Consider the following 26,122-nt stretch of genomic DNA (forward strand, 5'->3'; position numbering starts at 1 on the left):
ATAATGTTGCCAAATTCTCTGCCACTATAAAGCAAGGATTGCTCTCTTTCCAGCCATCATTTCTAAGTCCTCATTGGAAATAACTTTTAAGGCCACATTCCCACAAACAGTCTCTTAACAATCTAGGCCCTTTCTATCAAACAACTCACAAATCCTCCCAAAAAAATTCCCTTTACCCATTTCCAACGTTTTTGGTAATTGCAAGCAGCATGAACTCCACTCTCCTGGTACCAATTTTGGTCTTAGCTTATGTAGTAGTCAGCCAAAGGGGTGCTGATACAAAATACCAGAAATCGGTTGGTTTTTATAAAGGGTATTTATCTGGGGTAGGAGCTTACAGATACCAGGCCATAAGCATAAGTTACTTTCCTCACTAAAGTCTATTTCCACATGTTGGAGCAAGATGGCTGCCGACGTCTGCCAGGGTTCAGGCTTCCTGGGTCCCTCTCTTCCAGGGTTTTGCTTTTCTCTGGATTCAAGTTTCCCTTCTTCCTGGGGCTAGCTTCTCTTTCCTCTGTGTGCTTATTTCCTAGGGCTCCAACTTAAGTCTTCAGCATCAAACTCCAACGTCAGAAGCCCTCAGCTCTGCCCTTCGCCATGCTTTTATCTGTGAGTCCCTGCCCCTCGGTGGTGGGGACTCAACACCCCAATCATAACTCAATCAGGCCCAGGTACAGACCAGATTACAAACATAATCCAATATCTACTTTTGGAATTCATAATCGTATCAAACCGCTACAGCTTGCCACAGGGCTGCTGAGGCAAAGTACCAGAAATGGTTGACTTTTTTCCCCTGCGAGCTAACAGGTGGGTGGGGTGGCTTTTATAAAAGGGGATTTATTCGTGGTAAAAGCTTACAGTTCTGAAGCTCTGAAACGTCCAAACCGAGGCCTCAGCAGAGAAGCCTCCTCAGGGCCCGGTCACGGGGCGAAAACTCCCACCTGCCCTCCCGGGGCTCAGCCCTTTTCCCTCCTCTTCTCTCAGTCTCCCGCGCCGCCGCTGGCTTCCCGCAGCTGAAGCAGCCTGGAGTCCCCTCTCACCCGGCAGAACTCACAGCAGCCGCCCTGTTCTCTTCCCGCTCCTCTCTGCGTCTCCGGCTCCACCCCAGCTGGCCGGCCGCGCTGACCCGGCCACCCAGAGGCCCACCCCGCCGGAACGGATTAGTACAAAAACGTCGTCTTTCTCTTTCGGGGATTCGTAAAGGAACTTCAAACGGTCGCTCTGTTTAGTCCTCGCTTCTGGCCGTGCTCTCCGACCCAGAGCGGGGCAGGACGGCGGCCGGGGCGGGCGGTGCCGCCCCGCGGGAGGTGGAGGCAGAGCCAGCAGGACTGGCTGAGGGCCGGGTGCGGGGCTGAGGGCCGGGTGCGGGGCTGAGGAGCCGGCGTGGCCTCGGGGCTCCGGGCCCAGCGCCCGGGACGGGGCGACGGGGAGCCCGGGGTGAGGGCCCGCTTCTGCTGGGGGAGGGGGGCCGGGGTGGACTCGGGAGTGCGGGGTCGGTGGCGGGGCGGGGCCACGGGGGCGGGAGGGCTGGGAAAGGGACGTGGTTGGGAGCAGGGGCTCTCAGCGGGTCCGTGCGCGTCCACTGAAATCCAAAACACCGGGTGCTGTGTTTATGAAATAATGCGCAGTAGAGTGTGGACTTAGTGAGGGGGCCTGGTTGTCACCGGCTGGCAGAGGGGTCCGTGGAACAAAAGCAGTTACGCGGAGGACAAGTTCAGGAAGAGGGAGACCAGGCGCCCAGAACGCTCCAGTCACGGGGCTTGGAAAATCCTGAATTTGTTCAGTTTAACTGTTCACGTTAGTATGGGTAGTTTATTTTCTTTTTTTTAAAGATTTATTTTTTATGTGTTTTTTTCCCCTTCCCTGCCCCCCCTCCCAGTTGTCTGCTCTCTGTGTCCATTCGCTGTGTGTTCTTCTGTGACTGCTTCTATCCTTATCAGCGGCACTGGGAATCTGTGTTTCTTTTTGCTGCATCATCTTGCTGTGTCAGCTCTCCGTGTGTGCAACGCCATTCCTGGGCAGGCTGCACTTTGTTTCGCGCTGGGCGGCTCTCCTTATGTGGCACACTCCTTGGGCGTGGGGCTCCTCTATGCAGGGGATACCCCGAGTGGCAGGGCACTCCTTGCGCTCATTAGCACTGCGCGTGGGCCAGCTCACCACATGGGTCAGGAAGCCCTGGGTTTGAACCCTGGACCTCCCATGTGGTAGGCGGACGCTCTATCCGTTGAGCCACATTTGCTTCCCTATTTTTTATTTTTTTTCATTAGAGAAGTTGTGGGTTCATGGAACAAGCATGCATAAAATACAGGGTTCCCTTGCACCAGCCTCCTAGTAACCGTGGCGTGGTGTGGCACATTTGTTACAGCCGATGAGAGCGCGTTTTTAGTTGAACTATTGCCCACCGCCCATGGTGGAACCCTGGGCTCGCCGTTGGTTTGTGCAGTTCCGTGGGTCTGGTCTTTGATTTGGCTCTAGTGCCATGTGGGCAGGCTTCCACTTCCCCTTCTAACCACATTCAGAGGGAATGTTCAGGGCTGCTCACCGTGTGCCCACTGCCCAGCTCCCCACCGGCCACGGCGGTCAGTTACCAGAACATTTCCATCAACCCCAAGAGAGACTCTGTCCACTTCCTTGTATTTTTAAATAAAGGAAACGAGTAAGTATTTTGAAGTATCGTGGCATTCCGTCTAAGAGGAGAAGGTGTACAATCAGAGGATGACAACATGTCAGAGGCGCCGGCCTCCGCCCCGCCCTGATGACCTGGAAACAGTCCTGCTCTGGGACAACAACGGGGGGTGCAGGGGAGGCAACATCACCCCCAGCTATTCAGATCTCCATCGCCCCGACCACCCGTCCTCACCACAGCTGCCCCTGGAGGCCCCTAACCAGCCATTCCCCATCTCCCGCCTCCTCCGGGAGGCCCGAGCGCTGCAAACAGCCAGGGAAAACGTTCGGAACCAGGGGACCCAACGGCGAGCCACAGGACGTCCCTCGCTGACCTCGGGACTCGCCCGCCCACTGCGGCGGTCAACCCCGGCTTCCCTCAGGCCCGCCCCGGGCCCCCTGAAGCCGCTGGCCTGCGCGGCCGCGGAGCCGAGTTCCAGTCTCTGCCCTGCTAGAGCAGCCCCGGAATCCAGTCATCCTGGCTGGTTTCACGGGGTCAGTGGTAGTTTTTCCAGAGTAGAAACATTCTGTCATTTAGAATTGAATTGGAAACACAAATCTACATTCTTGCCTTTTAAAGTAGAAAAATAAACAAGTAAACACAATTTTCTAGCTCTGAGCCCTGAAACGGCCCAGAAGCAGTGGCCTCTGTGAAGCTCCCCAGCTCCCAGATACTGTTTTCCGGTGTCTTTCACTCCAAGGGGTCAGAGCGTGTAAGAAGGGCTCATGCCAAGGTGGGCAGGGCAGTACAGGGCGAGCCTGGAAGACTGCGTTGTCCACAGCACAAGGATAATGCCCAAGTTCACGGAGTCAGTCAAGAGGACACAGGAGTCCACCAAATGGGGACGCCTGCGAGCTAATGACGGGCAGTTTGAGCCTCAAAGGAAGAATGACTATTGTTGAGTGAAATAACTGAATCTCCGAAATGACACACAGAGAGAAACGCTAAGGCATTCCAGAAAAGATGAACAGGGCCAGATAGGTGATTCTTGAATTTTATGGTGTCAAATCAGACAGCCAAGGAGACATGCAAAATTTAATTGGATTTTTTGAGTTGTGTCTTTAATTGGCCAAGTTTATAGAGAGGACAGGCCTGGTTTGATTCAAATTCTCCTTAAAGATATAGGCTAGTATTAGATAGGCTCATAAGCAAGATCTACACTCCAAACTCAACAGCTCAGAACCTCTGGGCATTCTCTCCGTGCCCCGGGCCAGCTCTGGGGGCGTCCACCACCTCCTGCCCTAGGGAAGACCTCGGTGGAGCCTCACAGCCCACGTGGAGCTGGAGATGCAGGAGAAACAGCCCAGACTTGCGGCGTGGACTGGGACGCCACAGGAGGACTGTCATCCCCAACCCTGTTCCCTCAGTGTCTCTTGCATCCATGCTTCAAACCTAGTGCCTGGGGTTGCGGCTGGAGCTCAGTGGCGGAGTGCCTGCGTCCGACATATGAGGTGCGGAGTTCAATCCCCTGTACCTCCTAAAAACAAAGATGGAAACAAATGGCAGGACCAACTCTCACTGGGGTGCGGATGGAGCTCAGTGGCTGAGCACCTGCTTCCCATGTACAAAGTCTGGGTTCAATCCCTGGTACTGCCTTAAGGAAAAAAAATTAGTGTCTGGAAGGACATGTTACCTGATGGCTTAGTGTGGTATATAGAAGCTGGGGGAGGGTCTAGCTACAGCAGGGGGGAGAGTTTCATGAATTAGCACCTGACAGAGGTTGGAGAAGAAAATTAATTTTTTCTCTTGAAAAGCTTAACATTTAATAACAATAAATCACTCAACATTTCCCACAGTTTTATGAAGTTTTTGTTGTAAAGATTAAACATTTCAAACGTATTCATGTAAATCAATCAGATATGAATAAAGCTTTTATAATGAACTTCTCAAATCTTTTTTCTCTGTTTTTTTTTTTCATTTTATTGTATTTTCTTTTCATTTATTTATCTTAGGTACCGGTGTTAGGCCTCCAGGCAGGGCCTTTATGGATAACCAGATGAAGAAAACTTTAACATGAGAGTTAGGCAAACTCACATTTATTACGTCTGCAGAGGTAAGGAGCCACCGTCAGTCTAAGTGGCTCAGACCTGACTCCCCATTCGGCAGTTTCACTCTTGCTTAAATACCCATTACTACTTAGCATTTGCTTTGATTATGCTTAGTTTTTATGCATATGGATGAACACACGTAGCTGGTTATATAATTGTACGATTAGTATGTTCAGGAAATTATACTTGCATATACGTTGCATGATCAAGAAAGGAGTGGACAACTCCACCCCTGGGTGGGAATTTTACTATGTTAATTAAGCAAGTTGAAGTGAGGACAGCAAGGGGCTGCTTCTGCGCAGGTTTGGCCAACCAGTTGAAGCTGGTTTTCATACTTTATTGCTTCAACAGGGTATTTTTGACCACCAAAAGCAGAATTTGACACAAAGAGAGGGTTGCATCTTATTACCTTCTGATTTACATACAATTCTTTTCTTTGTATCCTAGCAACAGGAAGAGAAACAAGGTAATTTCAGGTTATTTGGTCATCCTATGTTCATCACCAGGGCCAGGGATTGAACAGGGGACCTTGTATGTGGGCAGCTGGCACTCAGTGACTGAGCTACATTGGCTCCTGCAAGTGGTTTTTTACTTTCGTTTTGTTTGTTGATTTTTGTTTCTAGGAGGAACCTGGGAACTCGTACATGGAAAGCAAGCACTCATCCATGTGAGTTACATCTGCTCTCCTATTTTATTTTTTTAAAAATCTTTTAAATATCTACCTTTCTTCTTGGGGTGACAGTAGTATTACTATAATAGTATTATGTGTTCTTAGTCTTATTAAAATTAGTTGTTTTCAGGATTAATGGTTATTAGTAAATCTTGATTTTTATTACTCTAAGATAGAAACATGGTATTTAAAATTATTTTTCAGTTTCCTTTGAACTATTTTATACTTAAAAAAACTATTGGGTATCAAGCTTTACACTTAAAAGTTCTAAAAGTAATCTACAGTCTCTACCTGAATAGTGTACTCTTAAGATTTTTTATGTGAATGGTATTTACATAATATTAATTTTAATCACTAAGGTTATTATCCCTGAAATACCCTGAGCTGGTTCCCGTCTTTTCTGTCCTTCATTTGGGCTTGCTGGAAAGCTGTGGCCTGACCGAGGCTGTCAAGACCCTCCCTTCTTCCTCTTCCCTCTACTTCCTCAATTTCTTCTTTGGTCCAGGAATCTTCATTTTCTTTTTCTTTGGAAGTTCACGTTCTCCCAGCACATTTTTAGGACAGGCTTAACTTAGGTGTCCACTTTCCCTAGATTCACAACACGTAGATTTATCAAAGTAGTTTCACCTCCAGACGCCTCAGCTGTTCTTCCCTTGTAGATAGCAGTGCCTGCTTTCATCTCTCTACCAAATAACAGTTTATTGCCCTGGTACCATTTTGAGAAGATTATCCAAAAATAAAATCAATGCAATCCCTTTACTCTTCCTGGTATGGTAATATTTTATTATAATAAGCTTATTCTTAAAATCTTTCAAATCTGACCAGTTTCTACCTCTTCATTTGTATCATCTTAGTCCAAATATCACTAACTCTCCCCCACTCTACAGTTACAGCTTTTCCAAAGCTAAATTCTTAATGTTTCACGTGCATCCTACCTCAGCGGTAGCTTCTTACAATAGCTTTTTGTAGGTGTCACTTGTGACCGCAGCATCCCCTTCCCCACAAGTCCCCTCCTTCCCTCTGACCGCAAGGCAACCCCCAGGGGACGCTAGTTGAGTAACAGGCCCGTCCCGTGGACTTGAAGGAACTGGGGCGGTGGTCCCGGCCCGGGCTGGTGGACACTCTTCCCTTTTCCCGGGTATGATGAAGGACAAGCCCTGTTTCAAGAAGTTTAGTCCGTGACGCTACTTTCCAGAGCGAAAGGCGCCTTCCCAGGGGGCTTTCCCTCACCACCCCGCGCCCCCGCCCCTCACGGCCGCTTCCGGGATCTGTCACCAGTCAACGCCCCCGAAACATAAAGAGGCTTGAGGGGACCCACGCGGGGTGTCCGTTTTGTTCCCTGCTGTAGCCTCAGGCTGACGTTTACGTTCACCCCGCCCGGACGAGGGCAGCTCCGAGTCTCCGGGGCCCAGGACCAGCGGGGCGGAGGCGCCCCCAGCCCACCAAGACTCGCTCTTCCCCGGCGCCCTCTTCCGGGCGCACCCAGGCCTGGCCAATCGAGCGCCGCGGGCGGGCGGCTCGGCGCTCCGCGGGCGCGCCGGCTGACGTCATTTCCGGCGAGGAGAGCGCGGCGCTCGCTGCCGCGGGGAGAAGGTGAGGGTCTCGCGCCGCCGGGGCGACGGGGTGGGAGCAGCCCTGGGGACCCGCGGCGTGGGGGCACCTTTGGTGGCGGGGCGGCGGGCGCGCGGACCCTCCTCCCCGGTCCCCTTCCCCTGACACCCGGTCCTGCCTGAACAGGACCCCCGAGTGAGCCCCGTGCGCGCGCCGCTCGGGCCGACCCCCGGGGAGCCGACCCGCACCCGCGAGCCTCGGGCCATGGCTTCGCTGCTCGCCAAGGACGCCTACCTGCAGAACCTGGCCCGGAAGATCTGCGCCCCGCCCAGCGCCGAGCCGCGGGAGCGCACGTGGGGTGAGGCGCGGGCCGCGCGGGGATCGCAGGAGGCCCTGGGACGAGCAGCGCGTGGGAGGGTTCCCCGCGCGCACCCCGCGGCCTGCAAGGCCTCCCTTCCCCCGCCCCCGAGGTCGGGGTTTACCCCACACACCGAGCCCCGGAGTAGCCTTCCAGCGGATTAAACGTGGAAAGGCTTCTGATATCAGAAGAAAACAATAGGTGATAGCTGTTGAAAGTTACTCCCATTTTCACTTACGTGTGGGTATCAGCCGGAAGCTTCTCTCCTGAGAGTCCTGGGCAGGGCCCATTGTCAGGATCTGGGGACGTGGTCCTTGTAGAATGTGTTCTCCGCTGTGGGCTTGGTGACAGGAGTGACGAACCAGTAAAAAATAGCTTTTCAGCTCTTGATGTGCGTCTGTCACTGCTGGGGAAAAGAAAGAAGGTGCTTGCCAGTGGGGTTTAATGAGAGGGGTTACCCCCAGGAAGTAGATGTACATACAGAGTGGTGAAAGACAGGAGCTCAGGCCTGCGGAGAGCTGGGCCTTGCACCTGGGACCTGGCCCGGGAAGAGGGAAGAGCAGTAGGGCTCGGCGTAGAACTGCCAGAGAAGGAATAGATTTCTCTCTTTGATCATCATGGAAAATTAGAAAACTCACAGGAGCTTTCTCATCCCCCAGTTATAACTTAGGAGTGTATTTTACTTACCTTTTTGTTTTGTTTTTTAAATCATCTTTATTAGTAACATTAATAAAGCATACAGTCCATCCAAAGTGTATGATCGATGGTATTTAGTGAATTCACAAAGTTGTGCATTTGTCACTTTAATCGTTATTCAAGTGTGTTCATTATACCAATAATAATAAAACCAAAACTCTACCTCATAATAATGACTTCTCATCCTCTCTCTACTTCCTTTGCCATTTATAGTTGCTATCCTGTTTCCATTTTTGTATTTGTTTATATTTACTTCTTGTTTAGATGGAGTCAAGTGATAGGTAGTACCTTTAGTCTGGTTTCTTTCACTCAGTGTGTTTCCCTTTACTAACCTTTTTTATGTATATATTTGTTAAAAGTTGCATCTTGTGCTCTGCACACCCACCTTTTCCATTTGAAATAAAAACATTTCCCACTCACTAAGTGAAGGCCTCCACTGTTGTTTTTGGGAGCTACATAGTAGCTTGGTGTGCAGCCTTGCTGTAATCTGTTCCTAGTGACCAGTGTGTGTATTTCCCAGTCTTTCAGCCCAGCAATATCACGGTCACCATCCCCGAAGCCCCGCTGTGGGTGAATGATTTCTCCCAGGTGGAGCTGCTGGGTCGCATGTGTGGGTGTTTCTACGATTTGTGGTCAGTGCAGCCAGTCTACCCTCTGGGACGTTTGTGGAGCTGATCTCCAGGAATAAGTGTCTCTGCAACTGCATAGATCCTTTTTCTGTATCTTTCTGGGGACAAGACCTTCTTGCTTCTTCCTGCCTCTTGCCAGTCACAGTAGTGGGGATGGCAAACTTTGCTTGTTTTGTATTTCAGCTGGCAAGACTCGAGACTCAAAAGCTGCTGGGCCCCCAAAAAAGAAAAGGAAGAAAACACAGAAGAAATTCCAGGGGCAGGAAGAGAAGGCCGTGGAGCACAAGGCCAGGTCACTGGGGAAGTTGTCTCTGGCAACTTCTGGGACCAAGAAGCCAGCCGCAGCCAAAGAGGAGAAGGCGTCCAGCTCCAGCAGGGCCCCTGCAGGTGAGAGGCTGTGCGGACGCAGCGGCAGGATGGAGGCTGGGATGGGATGCAAGCGCAGTCCCCTCTGCTCAAAAAATGGGTACCCTTGGTCACACCGTGACCACGCAAGACTTTGCAAAGAGCAAAGCTGCAGGGAACAGACCAAGGGCGCCCTGGGTGTTCTCTGGGGAGGCAAATAGCAGTGGGCCTTACTGCCGTAGGCCTGGGACGTTCGCTGAGTGGGCGAGGTGCAGCTTCCAGCACCACACACGACCCCCAGGGGCAGGCCGTGAAGCCAGTTGTGTCTTTAGGCCCCGCCCACACCACTGGCTGTTACTGCTCCTACTGGCTTGTCTTTCCTGCGTTGACGTAGTGTACCATCAGCCCTCATGAGAGCAGGAAGGTGGGCTCCGTGTTCCCGGCCTGATGCACGGTGCCCTGCAGCACGATGAAGCAGAGCCATGCTGGAGGCAGTGGCCACCGCAGGGGAAGGACACCGAGCCTTCCCGGGCTGGTGGAGCCACAGGTCTCTTCGGCAGCAGCGTGCTTCTATCCATCTGGGGGCGTGGCCAGGTGATGTAGCAGATGCCTTCATTTTAGGGGCCGTGCCAAGTGGCAATGCCGATAACTCAGGAGGAGAGTTGTCACTTGTGGTAGCTGGGTCTGCTCTAGTGCACAAGAGTCAGGTAATGCCGATGTCCTGCCCCACAACATGTGGTTTTCCAGCATGGTGCCTTATTTATTGTTTCAGCAGGCTGTTTCTCTGCCCCCCAACCCGTCAGTCCCACTCTGTGGGGTTATAGGTAGGTGAAAATGCCAATCAGTGTCTGGTTCTTTAGTGCGTTGTTGTACATCATGCCTGATAAAATGCATTGCTTGGTCACTGTGCGATGGGGTATCCTGTACACACTGCTCAGCCACTTTAACCCTTTGATGGTGTTTTGTTGTGTAGCTTGCTGTACTGAAAAGACCTGTGAAGGTCGTGTTAATATCCACACAGTTAACGTGTAGCATTTCCTGGCACCGATGGGCGAGGGTCCTGTGTAAACCGTTTGCCAGTCCCGTAAGGGCACGTTGGCTCAGTGCATGCCCACTGCTGCGAGGCGCCGTTGCTGGCCAAAGCCAAGCACAGGCCCACGCCCGCGAACGGTGTGATCCAGGCCGGCATGTTTGACGGGAAGGCCTAGTCCTTAGCCACGCACCCCCGGGCAGCTGCTCTGAGGCTTCTCGTTCTGTGTTGCCATAGGGCTGCTGCTGCAGCAGGTGTAGCTCCCATCAGACGAGCGCGAGCTAAGGCGTCCGCCTCTTGGTTCCCGGGCAGGGAAGTTTTTGATGTGCAGGGACATGACAAACTGTCCGGGGTGCCTGCTGGGCTTGGAGGCGACAGTATATCTCTGGTCCTAGGGTAGCACCCCATAACAGTCATCCCATCACTTGCCAGTCATCTTTGTTCTGTTGATTCATCCGTAAGATGAGGCCCGCTATCGGTGCCGAGGGCAAGGGGCTGTGTTTCTCTAGTAATTACCATCAGGGGCCCTTAATTTAGCTCATTGGCTACTCTGTCCTAAACTGGCGTCCAGCCAGAGGCTCTCAGTTTGCATCTGTGTGGCCATGACTCCCCAGTTTTGAGTGTTTCCTCTGCTGCACCATTGGCAGACCAAGCACTGCCAGGAGTTGGGGGGCTCCCTCCTCCCTGTGGGTGGGATGCAGGCGGGAGACTGGGGGACGCCCGGGTCCGGGACGCCCGGGTCCTTGAATAACGCAGGGCCGGGGGACTCGGAAGGCCTGACTGTCGTTCCTGGAGCCTGCCCGGGCGCCTCCTGCCCGGCTGGCTTAGCAGCCCCTCTGGCTGGCTTAGCAGCCCCTCTGGCTGGCTTAGCAGCCCCTCTGGCTGGCCTTTTGTGGGTAGGCGGCTCCAACAGTTCAGCCTGAGCCCCTCGAGAGACGCACCTTGTTGGGGGTTTGTAGACAGCCAGCAGCCGCTGTTCGCTGACGGGGTGCTTAGCCTCTGCTCCCGTCCACGCCTGTGACCACAATCCTCTGGGCATCGCGCCTGAGGGTCGTTTTTGCCAGAGACCCCAACTCATGCCTTCAGTCCTTCTAGTTACTTCTAGCAGGAGAGAGCGAAAGGCCTTGGCCTGTGAGGCCAGGCGCCCGACTTGCCTGAGTGCCTTTTGCTCCTTATCTCCCCAGTCCCAGGTTTTTCCTTGCTCTATGAGAGTGTGTAAAGGTCAAGGACTTGGGCTTAGTGTCCCCAGTCACCTAGGAGTCCTATGAAAACATGGAGCTGTTCAGACGTGGTAGGATCAGGTAGTTATAAAGTTTTTATGTTACTTTATCTGGAATGTTATGGTCTTACCTGACCAGGTGATGCCCAGGAATTTTACTGCTACCCCTGCAGGTCCCTAGATCTTGTTGGGATTGACTTCCCATCCTCTTATCTTTTAACCCACTAAGCACATCAGCCAAAGCTGTTTCTAAGTCTGCACGAGAATCAGAGGCTAACCTAATATCAGTGTAATGAAATAAGGTGGCAGCCGATGGCAAGACAATTGTTGAAATCCCGGCCACCATCCCGTGGCAGATGGTGGGACTAGGTAAATATCCATGGGGTGAAATGGTGAAGGTCCGTTGTTGGCCTCCCCTTGTGAAAGCAGCGTGCCCTGGAGGCTAAGGGAATGCCGAAGGAAACACGTGCAAGACCTGCGGCCTGCGCAGCTCCCGCTTCAGCAGTTCACTGACTGAGTGCTTGGGCTCTCTTGTAACTGCCGCGCGGATCAGTGGAATAGCTCCAATTCTCGGTAGTCCGCTGTCGTTCTGCAAGTGCCGTCTGGCTTTTTCACTGGCCATACGGAGCCATTGGAAGGGACGATTTGTGCCTTTGCCAGTCCACCAGTCGTAGTGGTTATTTCCCAGGGCCGCCCGGCAAGCCGAGTTATTGTGTGTGCAGCGGGGGTGGAATGGCTGGGTCCCGCTTAGCCCACCTCGTGAAGCAGCTTGGACCACTGCACCTGCAGGCAGAACTCTCCAACAGTGGTATGCCAAGTGTGGCCCCTCAAACCTCAGCCCCAGCAAGTTTTCTTGGAGGGGAGGTACGTGCAGTGCATATTCCCTGGGGGGTAGTCGCCCACCCCAGAATTGGATGTATCTGTCTTGCCCTTACGCCCCGTAGCCATCTGCTGTGACCCCTTGCCCTTGATGTTCTTCAGGGTTGCTGTAAATCAGGGTGCGTCCAACTCCTGTGTCTGCTGATGCCCAGGGTGTTCTGGTGGTCACGGGGCAGCCACTGAACAGTGAGCTCCTCGCGTGGCCTCCGGTCGTCTTGTAGGGCTCGGACCTGTAGGCAGCCTTGGCCTCCCCATCAGAAGAGGGGCTCGGCGGGGGGGCTCGCCCTGTGACATTGGTTTCTGGTGGAGCCCCCAGCACTGCGTCACCCGTCTTCACGGGTCCCTGGATTGGTAGATTGCTGTTCAGGGTTTAAGGTTTTCATAAACCAACTAGCACGTGTGGTTTCTTACCTGTGTCCTTCTGCAGATGACGTAGTTTTTGCTTCCAGGCAGGACTGGTGGTGACTCTGCTGGGATTTCCTGCTTCGCCCACGGTGAGGCTGATCTCAGCCCTGCTGTCCCCTGACGGCAGCATCCGGGTTGCTGGGATCCCCAGGCTGTTGACGAAAAGTTTGTCCTAATTCCGTCAATTCCCAGCAGAAGATTCTCTAACAGTCTCATTTTGTTAACAGGTGCCCCGTCTGGCACCCATTTCGCACAAGCGGGATGCTGTCCGTGGGGTCGGCGTTCCTCCGTTGCGGGGCTCAGACCTGCGGACCTGGGGGCTCTTCTTCAGCAGCTGCTGCATCGTTACCGCTGTGCTCGTCTTCCCGCGGGTTCCGTGTGCTTGGATCCCAACCTTTGCTAGATAAAGCCGCCTGGACCCTGGTTGTGTTTGCTCGCAGCCCCCTAATTTTAAAACCGGTGGTTTCTCCCTGCCTTCCTCCATGTTATCTACTTGTTCAGAGAGACCTGTCGCTACAGCTGCAGCGGAAGTCTGTATCTTTATAGTTGTAATTCCCTCCAAAGCGCATCGCATTGTCTTTCTCAGCACAGTCTGCTGGAGCTAACTGCACCGCCCCAGTAACGTGTGGCCTCCGGCTGCGGCGGCGTGCCTGCCCTCTCTGCTGCGTTTCCTCACCTTCTCTTCCTGCAGTACGTGCTGTTTGGCAATTTCCCGGCGTCCCCGTACTCCCACGGAGGTTCCCAGCAGTTAAGCAAGGGGGTGGCTGCACCCACACGGCAGCAGCTGGTTCCCCCGGGATTTCCCCCGTGGGTTGCCTGCCCGGCTCCGCTGACCTCGCCAGTTGTTGCGGGTATAGTGAGGATCTGTATGAAACGCGTAGATGGGCATTGATTCGGGGCTTAGCTGGGTCCTCGGCGCAGGAGGAGCAATGGCAGTCCTGAGGACGATCGTCTGCGCTAGCTGCAAAGCGACGAGTTTCTTATGGTACGTCTGCGCGCAGATGGGGAAGGGGCGAGGGGCAGTGCGACGTCTTCCAAGTGCAGCGACACGAGATGTGCGGCCAGTGTCGGTCAGGAGCCCGAGGCTGGCCTGTTAGCTGTTCAGGAACGGAGTGCGGCTGCAGCTGGGAGAAGCAGGACCTGGACGGGCTTGGGGAGAAGACGCAGAGCCGTGGTGCAGGGCTCGGGAGGGGAGGCCGGGCAGGCTCGTCCTGGGGCCCAGGGGGCAGTCCCTGACTGACCCGTGTTGGAAACTGAGGCACAGTGGCCTCTCCCAGGAAAGACGGGCTGTCTCCATGGCTTGCTTGCAACCTAAGGAATGTGGTAATTAAGAGTTCCCGGCAAATGGGATGAAGCTGTGAAAGGCTGAAGGAAAAGATGAGCATGTATCTTTTGTAGTGAATAGAACACTTAGACTTTGTACCTTGAGATAAGATTTTTTTAAATTCCTTAGACTATGGGTAACGCTGATAGTTAATATGTGTTGCTGCTTGATGTTGCTGCTTGATGACATGTGGGCTATGTGTTTGTTATTGGCACGTAGGCTACTTATGCCTGCTTCTTTTTTTTTTTTTTTAATATTTATTTATTATTATTATTTTTAATTACAATAAAAAAAAATATATGAGGTCCCATTCAACCCCACCGCCCCCGCCCCCCACTCCCCCCACAGCAACACTCTCTCCCATCATCGTGATACATCCATTGCACCTGGTAAGTTCATCTCTGAGCATCACTGCACCCCATAGTCAATGGTCCACATCATAGCCCAGACTCTCTCACGTTCCATCCAGTGGGCCCTGGGGGGATCTACAGTGTCCCGTAATTGTCCGTGAAGCACTATCCAGGACAACTCCACGTCCCGAAAACGCCTCCACATCTCATCTCTTCCTCCCGTTCCCCACACCCAGCAGCCCCCATGGCTACCGTTCCCACACCCATTCCACATTTTCTCTGTGGACATTGGATTGGTTGTGTCCATTGCACACCTATGTCAAGTGAGTATGCCTGCTTCTTGACACGTACACTGGGGTAAATATAGAGCCCCTTGTAAACAATAAAGTTGTCTGAGGAGTTATTACTCGCAGACCCCCGATCCCAGCTCTCTCATTCTTTTTCTCTCGCTCTTTCTTTCTCTTTGTTTCCTTCTCCCTTCTCTCTTTCTTTCGTTCCCGATACCCTTCGGGTCCAAATCTCCAACAACCTGCAGTGATGTGCCTGTCCGGCCTCCCCCCGTTCCAGGATGTCGCCTGCCAGGGCCCATGCAGGGGGGGAGTTGAGGAAGAAGTTACTGGAATGTCTCCTGCGGGTCCACGAGCGACCGCAAGGGGGCGTGTGACTAGGTTCTGGGCCCAGGGAGGAGGGGTGAGGCTGGGGAGAGGGTCTCCGCTCAGCCCTGTCTGCTGCCCCCACAGACCGCCTGGCCACAGCCGACTCTGTTTTCGCCCTCGATGTCCTGCGGCAGCGGCTGCGCGAGAAGATCCAGGAGGCCCGGGGTCAGGTAGGGGACGCAAAGACGCTCGCTGGGGCTGGTGCTGGTGCTTTCCCCGCCCGCCTGGGGAGAAGATGCTTTGGTTTCCTGCAGGGTCAGCTCAGCTGCGCTGGCCTGTGGCCAGCTGGCACCATCACGGGCTGACCGGCTTCCCAGGACAACGTGTGGTGCCGGGAGGGCCCTCGGCCACTGCGCTCGTCAGAGGCTCTGCTCGGGAGGACAGCGGGCTGCTCGCTCCCTCCCTGGGGCCTGGCCCTCCGCTGCCCGTTCGGTGCCACGGGGCTCACCTCCTTCACGGGCCGTGGGGGGAGGCTCGGCCTCCTCCTCGGCCTTGCTGAGCACCCGCCCCAGGCTGGGCTTCCTGTGCGTGTGTTCATCTACATGAGTTGGGGGGGACCCCGCGGAGACAGTGCAGTGGAGACCGAATTCATGTGTCCCAGGAGGACAGGCCGAGACGAGGCGCTCCGCCGCTCAGACTTGGCTGCGGGCCTTCCCCTGGGTTGGACACCTTGGCGAAGCGACTTGACCTCCCTTACCTGAAACGGGGCAGGCGGCGCTGCCCTTACCAGCTCATCGGAAGGGCCTCCGTGCCCGTGCAGGGCCTGGGACTGGGACGCATGGCTCTTCCCTGGGGCCCCCTCACCTGGACCATTTTAGCCACATGCCGACACGGGTCCTGAAGTTGGGGACTCGGTGACCAAAGGCCCCCTTCCCCCGGCAGGGAAGCACCAAGGAGCTGTCTCCAGCCGCTCTGGAGAAAAGGCGGCGGAGGAAGCAGGAGCGGGACCGGAAGAAGAGGAAGCGGAAGGAGCTGAGAGCCAGGGAGAAGGCTGCGGGCACCCAGAAGGGGGCGGAGGCCGCCGTGCCGCCCCCGGAGCAGCCTGGCAAGGAGCTACAGGAACCGGCGGGCCTGCTGTTCAGTAAGGTGAGCGGAAGCTGGGGGCCGCGCTTCCCCTCGGCCCCCGTCCACCTCTGCACAGTGGGAGGAACTGGAAGACGGGGGAGGATGAAGGGGTTGGCCAGGGCAGGTGCTGATGGCCTGCGGCTGCCCCTGTGTTGTCCAGGTAGAGGTGGGAGTGGAGGCGGCGGCCAGCACGGCCCAGCGGAAGAAGGAGAAGAGGCAGCAGGTGAAGGGGAACCTGACGCCTCTGACCGGCAAGAACTACCGGCAGCTGCTGGAGCGCCTGCAGGCGCGGCAGAGCCAGGTGGAGGAGCTGCGGGAGCAGGACGCGGGCCGGGCGCAGGAGCTCGAGCGCAAGATGCAGTGGACCAACCTGCTGTACAAGGCCGAGGGCGTGCGCATCCGTGACGATGAGCACCTGCTGCAGGAAGCGCTGCGACGCAAGGAGAAGCGGCGGGCACAGCGGCAGCGCAAGTGGGAGAAGCGCACGGCGCAGGTCGTGGAGAAGATGCAGCAGCGCCAGGACAAGCGGCGGCAGAACCTGCGCAGGAAGAAGGCGGCCAGGGCCGAGCGGCGGATGGAGAAGGCCCGCAAGAAGGGCCGCATCCTGCCCCAGGACCTGGAGCGGGCCGGCCTCGCCTGAGGTCCCCGCACGCCCCGCCAGCCCCGTGCTTCCCGCCCGTGCCGCCCTCTCCGTCCTCGGGCATGCGGTGGTCCCCCGGCTGCCTGACCTGGGGGGGGGCGTCCTCGAGTCCCCGGCCTGGGTGCCATCGTCCTTGACTCACGAGCTTACCATGAGGGCGCAGTGTGTTCACATGTGCCGTGAGCGTCCTCTCCCCGTTGTCCCTGAGACCCAGGGATGGCGAGCCAGGCCCGGCTCAGGCTCCCCACAGGCAGGAAAGACCCCGGAGCTGGCAGGGCTGGGGAGGGGGCCAGCACTGGGGATCCCGAGTTGGGGGTGCAGCTTCTCCCTCGCCCGTGTACACGGGGTCACAGGAGTGGACTTTGCTGACGCTGTGGGGATCCAGAACTCCCGTGGAGGGACCCAGCTCCCCTAGGACTCCCTGGGGCTTCAGCAAAGGTGGCCCTGCCCAGCTGGCCTGGCCTGGGTGAGGGCTGGAGCCCACCTTGGGTGTGGAGGATAATTCATTCTGTAAAGCGGGTCACTGACGTGCCGAGGAAATTTTCTAACCTGGAGTTATGGTTCTAAATAGCTATTTGGTTCAAAATTTATTCTAGAAACAAGATTAGGATTAGAAATAAATAAACCTAAAAAAAAAAAATGGTTCGTCTTAAATAATGGGGATGTGCTGGCTCTGAGTTTTTAGGCAGGAAAATGTCCACGTCAGGGCATCACCAAGGTGACGCTTTCTCCCTAAGACTGTGGCGTTCTGGGCTGGTGCCAGCCAGCCTGCCGCCTCTGCCGCGTGGCGAGGCACCTGGAGGCGCCCGCGGGTCTCCTTTCTCTGCCAAGGTTTGTTGATTTTGGGTTCTTGCTTCCCTGGCTTTCTGTTGAATTTTCATTCTGCTTATAAAAGACCCCAATAACAGGATTAAGACCCACCCTGCCTGAGTGGGACGCCTTAGCCTCACCGGCAGGCCCTACAGATGGCGGGTGCACTCTCAGGAGGGGGTGGTTTAAGGACGCTTTTTCTGGGTACATTCAAGTCACCTTCCACCCTCTGGACTCCAGATGAAGGCAGGCGCCTCTGTATGCAGAATACGTTCGTTCCATTGTGCTCCAGGAGCCTGAAGCCATTTCAGAAACAAGGCTCGGTGCAGAGCCTCGCTGGGGTAGCGCGCAGAGCCTCGCTGGGGTAATGCGAGACTGGACCCGGAAGATCCTGTCTTTAGACCTGGCCTGCGGGAGGGAACCGGCAGGCGGGGCCCTCTGGGGCAGGCACTTCAGCCGAGGGCCCGGTGGGTTCCTTCAGTAGGCCTGGCCCACGTGGGTCTCCACCCTCTTCCAGAGTCCTTTATCAGTGGGAGGAGATGGAGAGAGAAGACTCGGGAGCTCAGAGGAGCCCACCGGAGCTGAGCGAGAGCCACGGCAGCAAAAGCGGAAATCTCTGGAACCCGGAAGGGAGAAGCCGTGGAAGGAGCTCCAGAAAGCAGCAGAGCCCGGCAGAATCGCTGTGCCTTGCCGCGTGACAGGCTAGGGTCGCCCGCCAGCAGCCGTGTCTGCAGGGAGAGCCCCCCCGATGCCTTGAGTGGGACGCTTCTCAGCCTCAGAACTGTGAGGTTCTGAGTTAATCCCCGTTGTAAAAGTCAACCCATTTCGGTATATTGCCCTGGCAGCATTTAGCAAACTACAACACTCATCAGAACCCCGTGTGGGTGTGTGGTCTGTCCTGGGCGCCGTTCCCCGCTGTGGACCCAGGAGCCCTGGAGGAGTGGCCTGCCTCCATTGACGGGAGAGACAGCGTAGGATAAACACTCCCGTTCCCATGGGGAGAAAAGGGCAGGAAAACGGCGTGGAGGTCCCGAGCGATGCTGAGACCAGCAGGGCCGGCTCCAAGGCCTGAGTCACCTGCGGGACAACGGTTGGTCCTCTAGGCATCGTGGAGCCGCAGCCCTGCCCTTCCCAAGTGCTTGCTCAGAGGCCACGCTTTCCCCCAGCCCCGAGGCCCAGGCTCCATCCTCTCCAGGCATTGGGGTGCCAGCACCCTTCCTGAACAACGGGGCGGAAGGCACACCCTCTCCAAGCCCTGGGGCCGACTCGCCTGTTCCACAGATCGAGGTGAGCCTGCTCTCCTAGCCCGAGAAGCTGTCTTCAGACCTCAGCTTCCAGGGTCTGCCACGTAAGTGGTTTTTCCTTCAGTGTGTCCCTTCTCTGTTCCTTTTACTTTGAGCTGACAGTGGTTTTCTTCATAAAGATCTTGCCAAAAACCATGTAAGTTTTGCATGTCGTGCGTGGGTCCAAACCATCAGACAAAATAACTTCCTACGAACCTTAGGTAACTAAGTGCCTTTCTAAACACCACCTCCACGGAAACTGCTGACTAGTTCTGTGCTCAGCTGTATCTTCACATGGGGCCCCATTCTCTGGGGACTCACTTTCCAGAAACTCCAAGTCTTCCCAGCCATCTATTTCTGGTTTCCTGTGCCCTGGAGTTAGCTTATCCCTTTCCTCTTGCATTTTACTACAAGCAGCAAGGAAAAGCCAGGCTGCACTTGGACACTTGGCTGGAAATCTCAACTAAATATCCAAGTTCAGTGCTCACATTCTGCCTTCCATCCAACATCAACTCGAATTTGCCAAGTTCTCTGTCACCTTAAATCAAGGGTCACCTTTCCCCCGGTTTCCAAGAACACATTGTCTTAAGGCCTCATCAGAAGCACCGCCAGCGTCAGTGTTTCCACCTCACTACCTCTCCAAAGCCAGCGAGGCCTCCAGCCGCTACTCGCTACCCCTCTCCAAAGCTGGTGCCACATTTTTGGTATTTGCAGCACCCCTCCCTCCTGGTACCAGAAGCTGTTTTGCTGGAACTGAGCTTGAGTCCACCTGTGGTTCCAGAGTCGGTTTGCTTCAAACCGCATTTCTAAAGGAAGGGGAGGAGCGTTGCGGTGTGTGCGTGTCACAGGTAAGCGGGGCCACCCGGGAGGGGTGGCCGCAGGCACACGGCAGCCAGGAGCAGGGGCGGCTGGTCCAGGAGGCGGCCATCTGGACGTCGTTCAGCACGTCTTTGCCACTTGAAGTCCTGTTTGCTTTCAGGGAGGTTGTGTGTGTGCGAGAGAGGCGGGGAGAGAAGGACGGGGTTTTTTTTTAATGGCTCTAAAGCTGGTTTTCAACAGGTGCAGAAAAGCAGTTGACAAAATCCACAGCCCTCTGTGATAAGAACGCCAAGGACCCAGGGATGGGCGGGGGTCCTGCGGCCTGACGGAGGCTTCTGGAAAGGCCACAGCCGCGGGGCCCTGCATGGTCGTGGTCTGAGCGGCCCCTCGGGACAGCAGGGCAGTGTCCGCTTGCACCAGTCCTCTCCAGCTGGGTCCGGGGCTTCTGGCCTGGTAGTTAAGAAGAAAATGAAATACAGGCCTCCGGGTCGGAAAGGAAGGTAGAGAACTACCCACGAAGGACGTGAACTTGGGTGTGGAGACCCAGAGCCAACAGCAAAAAAGCATTCAAAACCAGGACACGGGCTCAGCACGGCTGTGGGGTACAAGGTACACAAAATCAACTTTTTCTATATGCTAACAACAATCTGAGGAGGAAAGTAAAACATTTTGTTGTAGAATAGCATTAAGTTAATGAAACATAAGAAATTTAGTAGAAGAACTGCTAAACATGGAAAACTACAAAAATTGACAAGGAAAATGAAAGAAAACCTTGAAAAAAAATCTCCCACGTTCATGGAGTGGAGACGTCATATTGTTAACGTGTAATTTTCCCCAAGTTGATATACAGTTCCAATCCAAAATCCCAGTGGCTTTTTTTTTCTTTTCAGAAATTGATGCACTAATCCAAAAATGACATGGAAATGCAAGGGACTCAGAATAGCCAGAGCGATCTTGAAAACTCACTTTCCGACACAAAACTGAAGAGTGTGTTTCAGATGCAAAGGTGGACACTGGTCAGTGAAACCACAGCGTGATGTCAGCAGCCTTCCCGGGTCGGGAACCCCAAGGGGCGTCGTCCCCGCAGAGGGAAGGGGCGCGCAGAGCCCTCAGGGCTGCGGAGCCGCTGCTCCCTGTCCCGGAGCTGACATCTGGGGAACACGACCCACCAGACACTCGTCCCTATTGTCAAAGACAAAGATGCCCGGGCCCCGGCACACAGGCGGGCTGCTGTAGCGAGAGAGACTGGAACTCGGCCCCAGGCCGGCCGGCGTGTGCTGGGCTTCGTAGTCGGGGCCAGGGCAGTGGCGGCCCCCAGGGGACCATGGGGTGCCGGGGACCCGGGGTTAGCTCCTGTTGAAGGTGATTCTCCCTGCAGCCCAGACGTCCCCTCATGTCCCCTCTGCTGTCAGCTGCAGGCTGGGGCTCAAGGTGGCCGGGCAGGGGGGTGCAGGGAGGCGCAGGGGCGCAGCTGAAGCCCTGTCGGGTGAGCAGCAGCCCTGAGCCCACCCAGGGGCCCGGGTCAGGCCCAGGGCTCAGGAGCAGGCCTGAGGGTGGGTCCCAGCCGTCAGGCACACCCCTCCCTGGCCCCTCTGAGCGCCCACTCCCCGGTGCCGGGGCAGGACCCCGGCCTTCGCTGCAGCCTTGACTGCAAGGGGGCGACCCTGGCGAGGCTGGGGTCCCCCAGGTGCTCCCCGCGCTGCTCAGAGGCCAATGGCGCTACCAGGCCCCGGGCCCCTCCCCTCCGTGCCAGCCGCCCTCTTCCCTGGACAGGGCAGGGGAGCGGGGGCCGCGGAGCCCAGGGGGACCTTGGCTGGTGGACTCGGCCAGGCTGCCCAGTGGTGGGCTCGGTGCCTCCTAAGACCAGGGCAGGGAAAAGGGGGTGCCAGGGGAAACCCCCATGGAGACCCAGCAACGTCACATTTCACAGCGCACCCCAAACTTGTCATGGTAAAGGGGCTCCTGGTTCACCCATGTGAGTCCCACAGCCTCTGCGCAGAAGGGAAAGGAGGCCGTGGGCCACTGGGGTCACCCCACACCTGCCCCTGCCCCTCCAGGCTGACCCCAGGGCCGGCCAGGAGGAGCCGCCCACCCCTGCCGCTCAGCCCAGGGACCTCCGGGGGGCAGATGGGGTGCGTGTGGGGAGAGCAAGGGGCCCCCGCCCGCTGGGTGCAGGTGGCCATGGCAGGGCCCTTCTCTGCTGGGAGGCGACCTTGGGGTCAGCTCCTCTGAGCCCCCAGGTACCCGTGGTTGAAAAGCAGTCCCCCCACCAGGACGCACAGCAGGTGGGAAGGCCCGCGCTGGGCGGAGCCGCCTGCCCCTCCGTCCTTCCCACCCGTCCCACTGCTAGCTCGCCCCCCACCCCTAAGCATGCAGGCCCGGCCTGAGCTGGGGTGCAGAGCATCGGGTGGGGGCGCCACTGAGGGATGGCCGCTGGTGGCACCGTCTGCGGAACCCCACGCAGGGTCGGCGAGGGGCTGGGCACCTGCCCCGTGGTCCCCAGGGGCGGCCGACTGGTCACCCCCACACCTCCTGCCCGGGGCCAAGTGTCCGCCCCGCCCTTACTGGCCCTGTAGACGGGACAAAGTCATCCTGCCTTCCGGGCGGGGGACCTGACATTCTACCCAGGGGGCCCCTGTGCCTGGAGCAGTGAGACCCCACTCCCGGGGTCTGGCCTGGCCCCCGGGGCACACAGGTATTTGGCAGGTTCTGGTCAGGTCCGTGCAATCAACAGATATTTATTGGGCACCTACTGTGTGCAGGCACATCTCAGGCTGTGAGCAACACAGTGAACAAATCAGAAAGCTCCCTGCTGCCTGGGCTTCCATTCTAGTCAGGGCATCAGATGGTGACCAGAGACCTCCCGAGCGGGGAGGGGGCACAGCGCGTTAGACGGGGGCCCTCGTGGCCCCTCCAGCTGTGGAGGTGTCTTCTAGTGGCTGAAGGGGATGGCGGAGCCCTGGGCCCAATGGAAATGTGAGTGGGCTGTGGGTCAGGTAGAGGCACCCCACTCCACAGACCACAGGAGCGTTTGGGGGGCTGTGGCTGGGAGGGGCTGGGCTGAACCCCGTCCCCACAGCAGATGATTTCCACTAGGGCCAAGGTCTGGGGGCTTCCCCCAGGAGCAAAGGAGCAAAGGGAGCTGGGCTGGGGTGCGGGCCCCTCGGAGCGGGCAGGGGCCACCCCCGAGGGGCCGTCTTTCACCCGAGCACGCCCCGCCTCTGGCCCTGAGGGCTGCCTGGAGAGGGGCCTTGTGGGCTCACAGCTGCCGGCAGGGCCCATCTGTCCGTGTCCTGCTTGAGCTTCTGGAGTCGTGCAGGCCAAGCCAGGGGTGGGGAGGACTGGGGTGGGGCCTGCGAGCCTGAGGGGGGCTTGGGGGAGGCCCAGGGCAGCCCCTCCAGGGCCACTGCTGGGCCAAACACGAGTGGAGCCCCAGGAGAGCCATCTGGTAGACCTCGGTCCTGGAGGCTCCCCGATTTGGGTAGGTGGGTTTGGTCTCGGTCATCTGACAGGCTGGGGGATATTTTCTGCCTATGACAAGGCCCCTGGAGGGGCTCTGCTCTGCCAGCCCCAGCGCCGCTGCGTGACCAGCTTGGCTCCTGCTCCAACTGCAGCACCGGGCAGAACCCCCTCCGGGCGGAGCCCCCCTGTCCAGCTGGACCCCCTCCAGGTGGAGCCCCCCTGTCCAGCTGGACCCCCTCCGCCTCTGGCTTTGGGCCAGTTTTGGGGCCAGCCCTGGAGCTGGAGCCAACTCCGTGGCCACTTCTCGAGGCCACCCTGAATCTGGCGCCAGTTCTAGGAAGGGCTGCGGACTTGGAGCCGACTTCCCAGCTGCAGGAAGCAAGACCAGGGCCAGGCAGGAGCCGGCCCAGAGCCGGCCCGGGCTCCAGCACCCTGTTCTGGGGAGTCAGTGACGAGCTCGAGCCGGCCCTGCCCTGCAAGGCCCCAGCGCCCCTGCTCCAGCCTGGGCCAGAGAAAGAGGAGGAGCCTTCCTCCCGCCCCCGAGTCTGCTGCGTCTCTATTCTTCGTCTTAATTCTTTTTTGCTTTTATTTTTCAGTCTTACAACCCTCTAGTTTGCATTAAACGTTCTGCTGGTATCCCCTTTGCAGTGTGCCTGTCGGTGCTGAGCAGCCATCGTCACTTCCCACCAGGAGCATTACTTCACCCTCCGCCCGTCTCACTGTCGCGCTCCCTCCTGCCTCCTCTGCCCCTGGAACCTCATGTGCTCTGTCTCCTCGTGTCCCTGAGCCCCAGCCCCGGCCTCTGCACGTGGAGGTCTTAGGTCCTGGCCTAGCCTCATTTCACAGACGGGGACAGTGCGGCACAGGGAGGCTGAGGGACTTGCCAAAGTCCCCAGCTGGAAAGCCAGGGAACAGGGACTGGAACCCAGAGCCGGGCTCGCAGCAGGGCCACGCGCCGGGAGTCAGACTTACCGCGCCGTGGCTGGGACCCTCCCGTCTCCCGCCCGGCCAAGGGCTGGACCCCACCCACCTTAGCCGGGCCTGGCAGAGTCGGTCCCGGAAGGGTTTACGGCCTTGTTGACAGGATGTGGCCCGAATTGAGTGGGTGGCCAAGGGCATGCCTGGAAACTGGCATCTTGGGAATTGTCCACATGACCTCCCCCCACCGAGCGGGGAGGGTAGGCATCCGAGAAGACGGGGGTCGGGTAGAGGCAGGGTGTCCTCCTCCTGAGCTCGAGCGAGGAAAATGTCCAGTTTTCCAGGCCCTCACCAGCGTGCCCTTCCCAGAAAAGGCCTGCGGAGGCCGGCTGGGGGACGCTCAGAGGGCCCGGGGAAAAAGGGAGGGCCGTGGCATGTGGCAGATTCTACCAGTTTAGTCATGTTTATACCTCATCCCCACACCAAGTGTTGAGCATCTTCCTCCAAAATTTCAGCATCAAGAAAGATTTTCCAGAGACAGCCAAAGTAGATACATCCCCAGGTATTGGTTCTTCTGAGGGCTACAGAGACCCACAGGTTCTATGGTCATGGCAGGTGGAGTTCAGTGCCATGTCAGTTGGCCCTACTTTGGAGTTTGTGTTTCTGTGTGATGGAGCTGGACTCAGATGTGATCTTTGTCCACAAGCCTCTCCTATTACTTTTATTGGAACTGTAGTTGGTGCTGGGGTTTAGTGTATACTCAGGGGACCTGAATCTCTGGACTGTCCATGTGATAGCCAGGCCCTGAGCCTCAACAGACTTGCAGCTCCTACCCTCTGGTTTATTGGACTTACCCCACTCAGGTAACATGGAGGTGAAGAAGGTCAACCACCACACCAGGGAGCCAAGAGTGCCTACAGCTGAAGGCAGGAGAATTGCATCCAGCATCCAAGTGGAATCTAAGCCCCCTCTTGATACAGAGGTGGAGTGGACATAACCATCCCAGGGTCCACAGAATGGAGGAGTGAAGTATGGATTGGAGTGGACTTACTGATATTCTATTCTGGAACTATTGTGATTAGTAATGGAAGTAAATGTAGCATTGGTGTGGAGAAAGTGGCCATGGTGGCTGCTGGGGGTAGGGAGTGGGAGGAAGAGATGTGATGTGGGGCATTTTCAGGACTTGGAGTTGTCCTGGGTGGTGCTGTGGGGACAGTTACTGGACATTGTATGTCCTCCCATAGCCCCACTGGGTGGACTGGGGGAGAGCATAAACTATAATGTGGACCATTGACCATGTGGTGCAGCAGTGCTCATAGATGTATTCACCAAGTACAATGAATGTCCCATGATTTTGGAGGAGGTTGTTGTGGGAGGAGTGGGGTGAGGGGGGTGGGGGGGTTTATGGGGACCTCATATTTTTTGAATGTAACATTAAAAATTAAATAAATAAAGACAAAAAGAAAACAAAGAAAGATTTTCCTCCTCAAATGAATTTATAGTCTTCATTTGATGGGATAAGATGTATGGCCCTGAGCTGCTTCCCTCTTTTGTCCCGACTGACAGGAAGCTCAAAAAGCTCAACTTTCTGCTTTCTTCAAAGCTTCAACGTAGACTTCCAGGTACATTTTTTCTCACTAGATTTTAAGTATTCCTACTTATTTTGTTCTAATTGACTACTATTATAGGGAGTAATTAATGTGCTGACAGGCTCAAGCTCTTTTGAAAGGGATCAAAAGTGAAGCCCTAATAGTTCCTTGCTGAAACTCTGATGCCGTGTTCTCTCCATCCATGAGCGTGAGGGCTGTAAGGTAGACTTAGGAACTTTGCAGTGGGATGGGCTGGAGGACGCGGAAGTGCGCGCAGGGCTGGGTGGAGCGGGGGCTCATGGAAGCTTTTTTTTTTAATTTATTTTTTAGGAGGTACCAGGGATTGAACCTGGGACCTCATACATGGGAAGCAGGCGCTCAACCACCGAGCTACACCCACTTCCATGGGAGGGTTTTCTAAACACCTTATGAGTGGGAGGTTAGAAGGTATGGTGATTTGAGCTGTAAGTACCCCAGAAAAACACGTTCTTAAATCTAATCCATTCCTGTGAGGGTAAACCCACTGTAGGTGGGAAATTTTGATAAGGTGACTTCGTGAAGGTGTGGCCCCCTCACTCAGGATGGCTCTTCATTTTTTACTGGATCCTTTATAAAGGGGATGAGTACATAGAAAGACAGTGAGCGAGCCACGGAAGCAAGAAAGCAAGTGTATTAGCCAAAGGGGTGCTGATGCAAAATAGAAGTCTGCTG

The 26,122-nt window shown here is 56.0% G+C and overlaps 1 protein-coding gene across 5 annotated transcripts; it reads left to right on the plus strand.

The window, feature by feature from the left end:
* The first annotated feature begins 1,462 nt into the window (after positions 1-1,462).
* On the plus strand, positions 1,463-25,291 carry SURF6 (surfeit 6). 5 transcript variants are annotated; one of them, XM_058302682.2, is made up of 9 exons: positions 1,463-5,380; positions 6,732-6,976; positions 7,121-7,292; positions 8,801-9,004; positions 14,910-14,995; positions 15,708-15,911; positions 16,051-19,471; positions 19,683-20,051; positions 20,333-25,291. In XM_058302682.2, exons 3-7 carry the CDS (start codon positions 7,199-7,201, stop codon positions 16,528-16,530), a joined length of 1,068 nt encoding a protein of 355 aa, XP_058158665.1. In that variant the 5' UTR covers positions 1,463-5,380; positions 6,732-6,976; positions 7,121-7,198; the 3' UTR covers positions 16,531-19,471; positions 19,683-20,051; positions 20,333-25,291. The 5 variants fall into 5 exon arrangements, with proteins under 5 accessions (XP_058158665.1, XP_071073215.1, XP_058158663.1 ...); XM_058302680.2 differs by lacking the exon at positions 7,121-7,292 and having other exon boundaries at positions 4,644-4,718; positions 5,337-5,380; positions 16,051-20,051; positions 20,333-20,458; positions 23,553-25,291; XM_058302677.2 differs by lacking the exon at positions 7,121-7,292 and having other exon boundaries at positions 4,644-4,718; positions 5,337-5,380.
* Positions 25,292-26,122: the final 831 nt, after the last annotated feature.

The sequence above is a fragment of the Dasypus novemcinctus genome, chromosome 8, assembly GCF_030445035.2.
Source record: "Dasypus novemcinctus isolate mDasNov1 chromosome 8, mDasNov1.1.hap2, whole genome shotgun sequence".
NCBI lineage: Eukaryota > Metazoa > Chordata > Mammalia > Cingulata > Dasypodidae > Dasypus > Dasypus novemcinctus.

What these genes read in the sequence shown, in the direction of transcription:
- SURF6 (XM_023585719.3), top strand. Translation starts at nt 5,358, where the DNA reads ATGGAAAGCAAGCACTCATCCAT. An exon ending in GAAAGCAAGCACTCATCCAT is followed by an intron (nt 5,381 to 6,731) that starts GTGAGTTACATC and finishes TCCCTGCTGTAG; the next exon opens with CCTCAGGCTGACGTTTACGT. An exon ending in TCCAGGAGGCCCGGGGTCAG is followed by an intron (nt 14,996 to 15,707) that starts GTAGGGGACGCA and finishes TTCCCCCGGCAG; the next exon opens with GGAAGCACCAAGGAGCTGTC.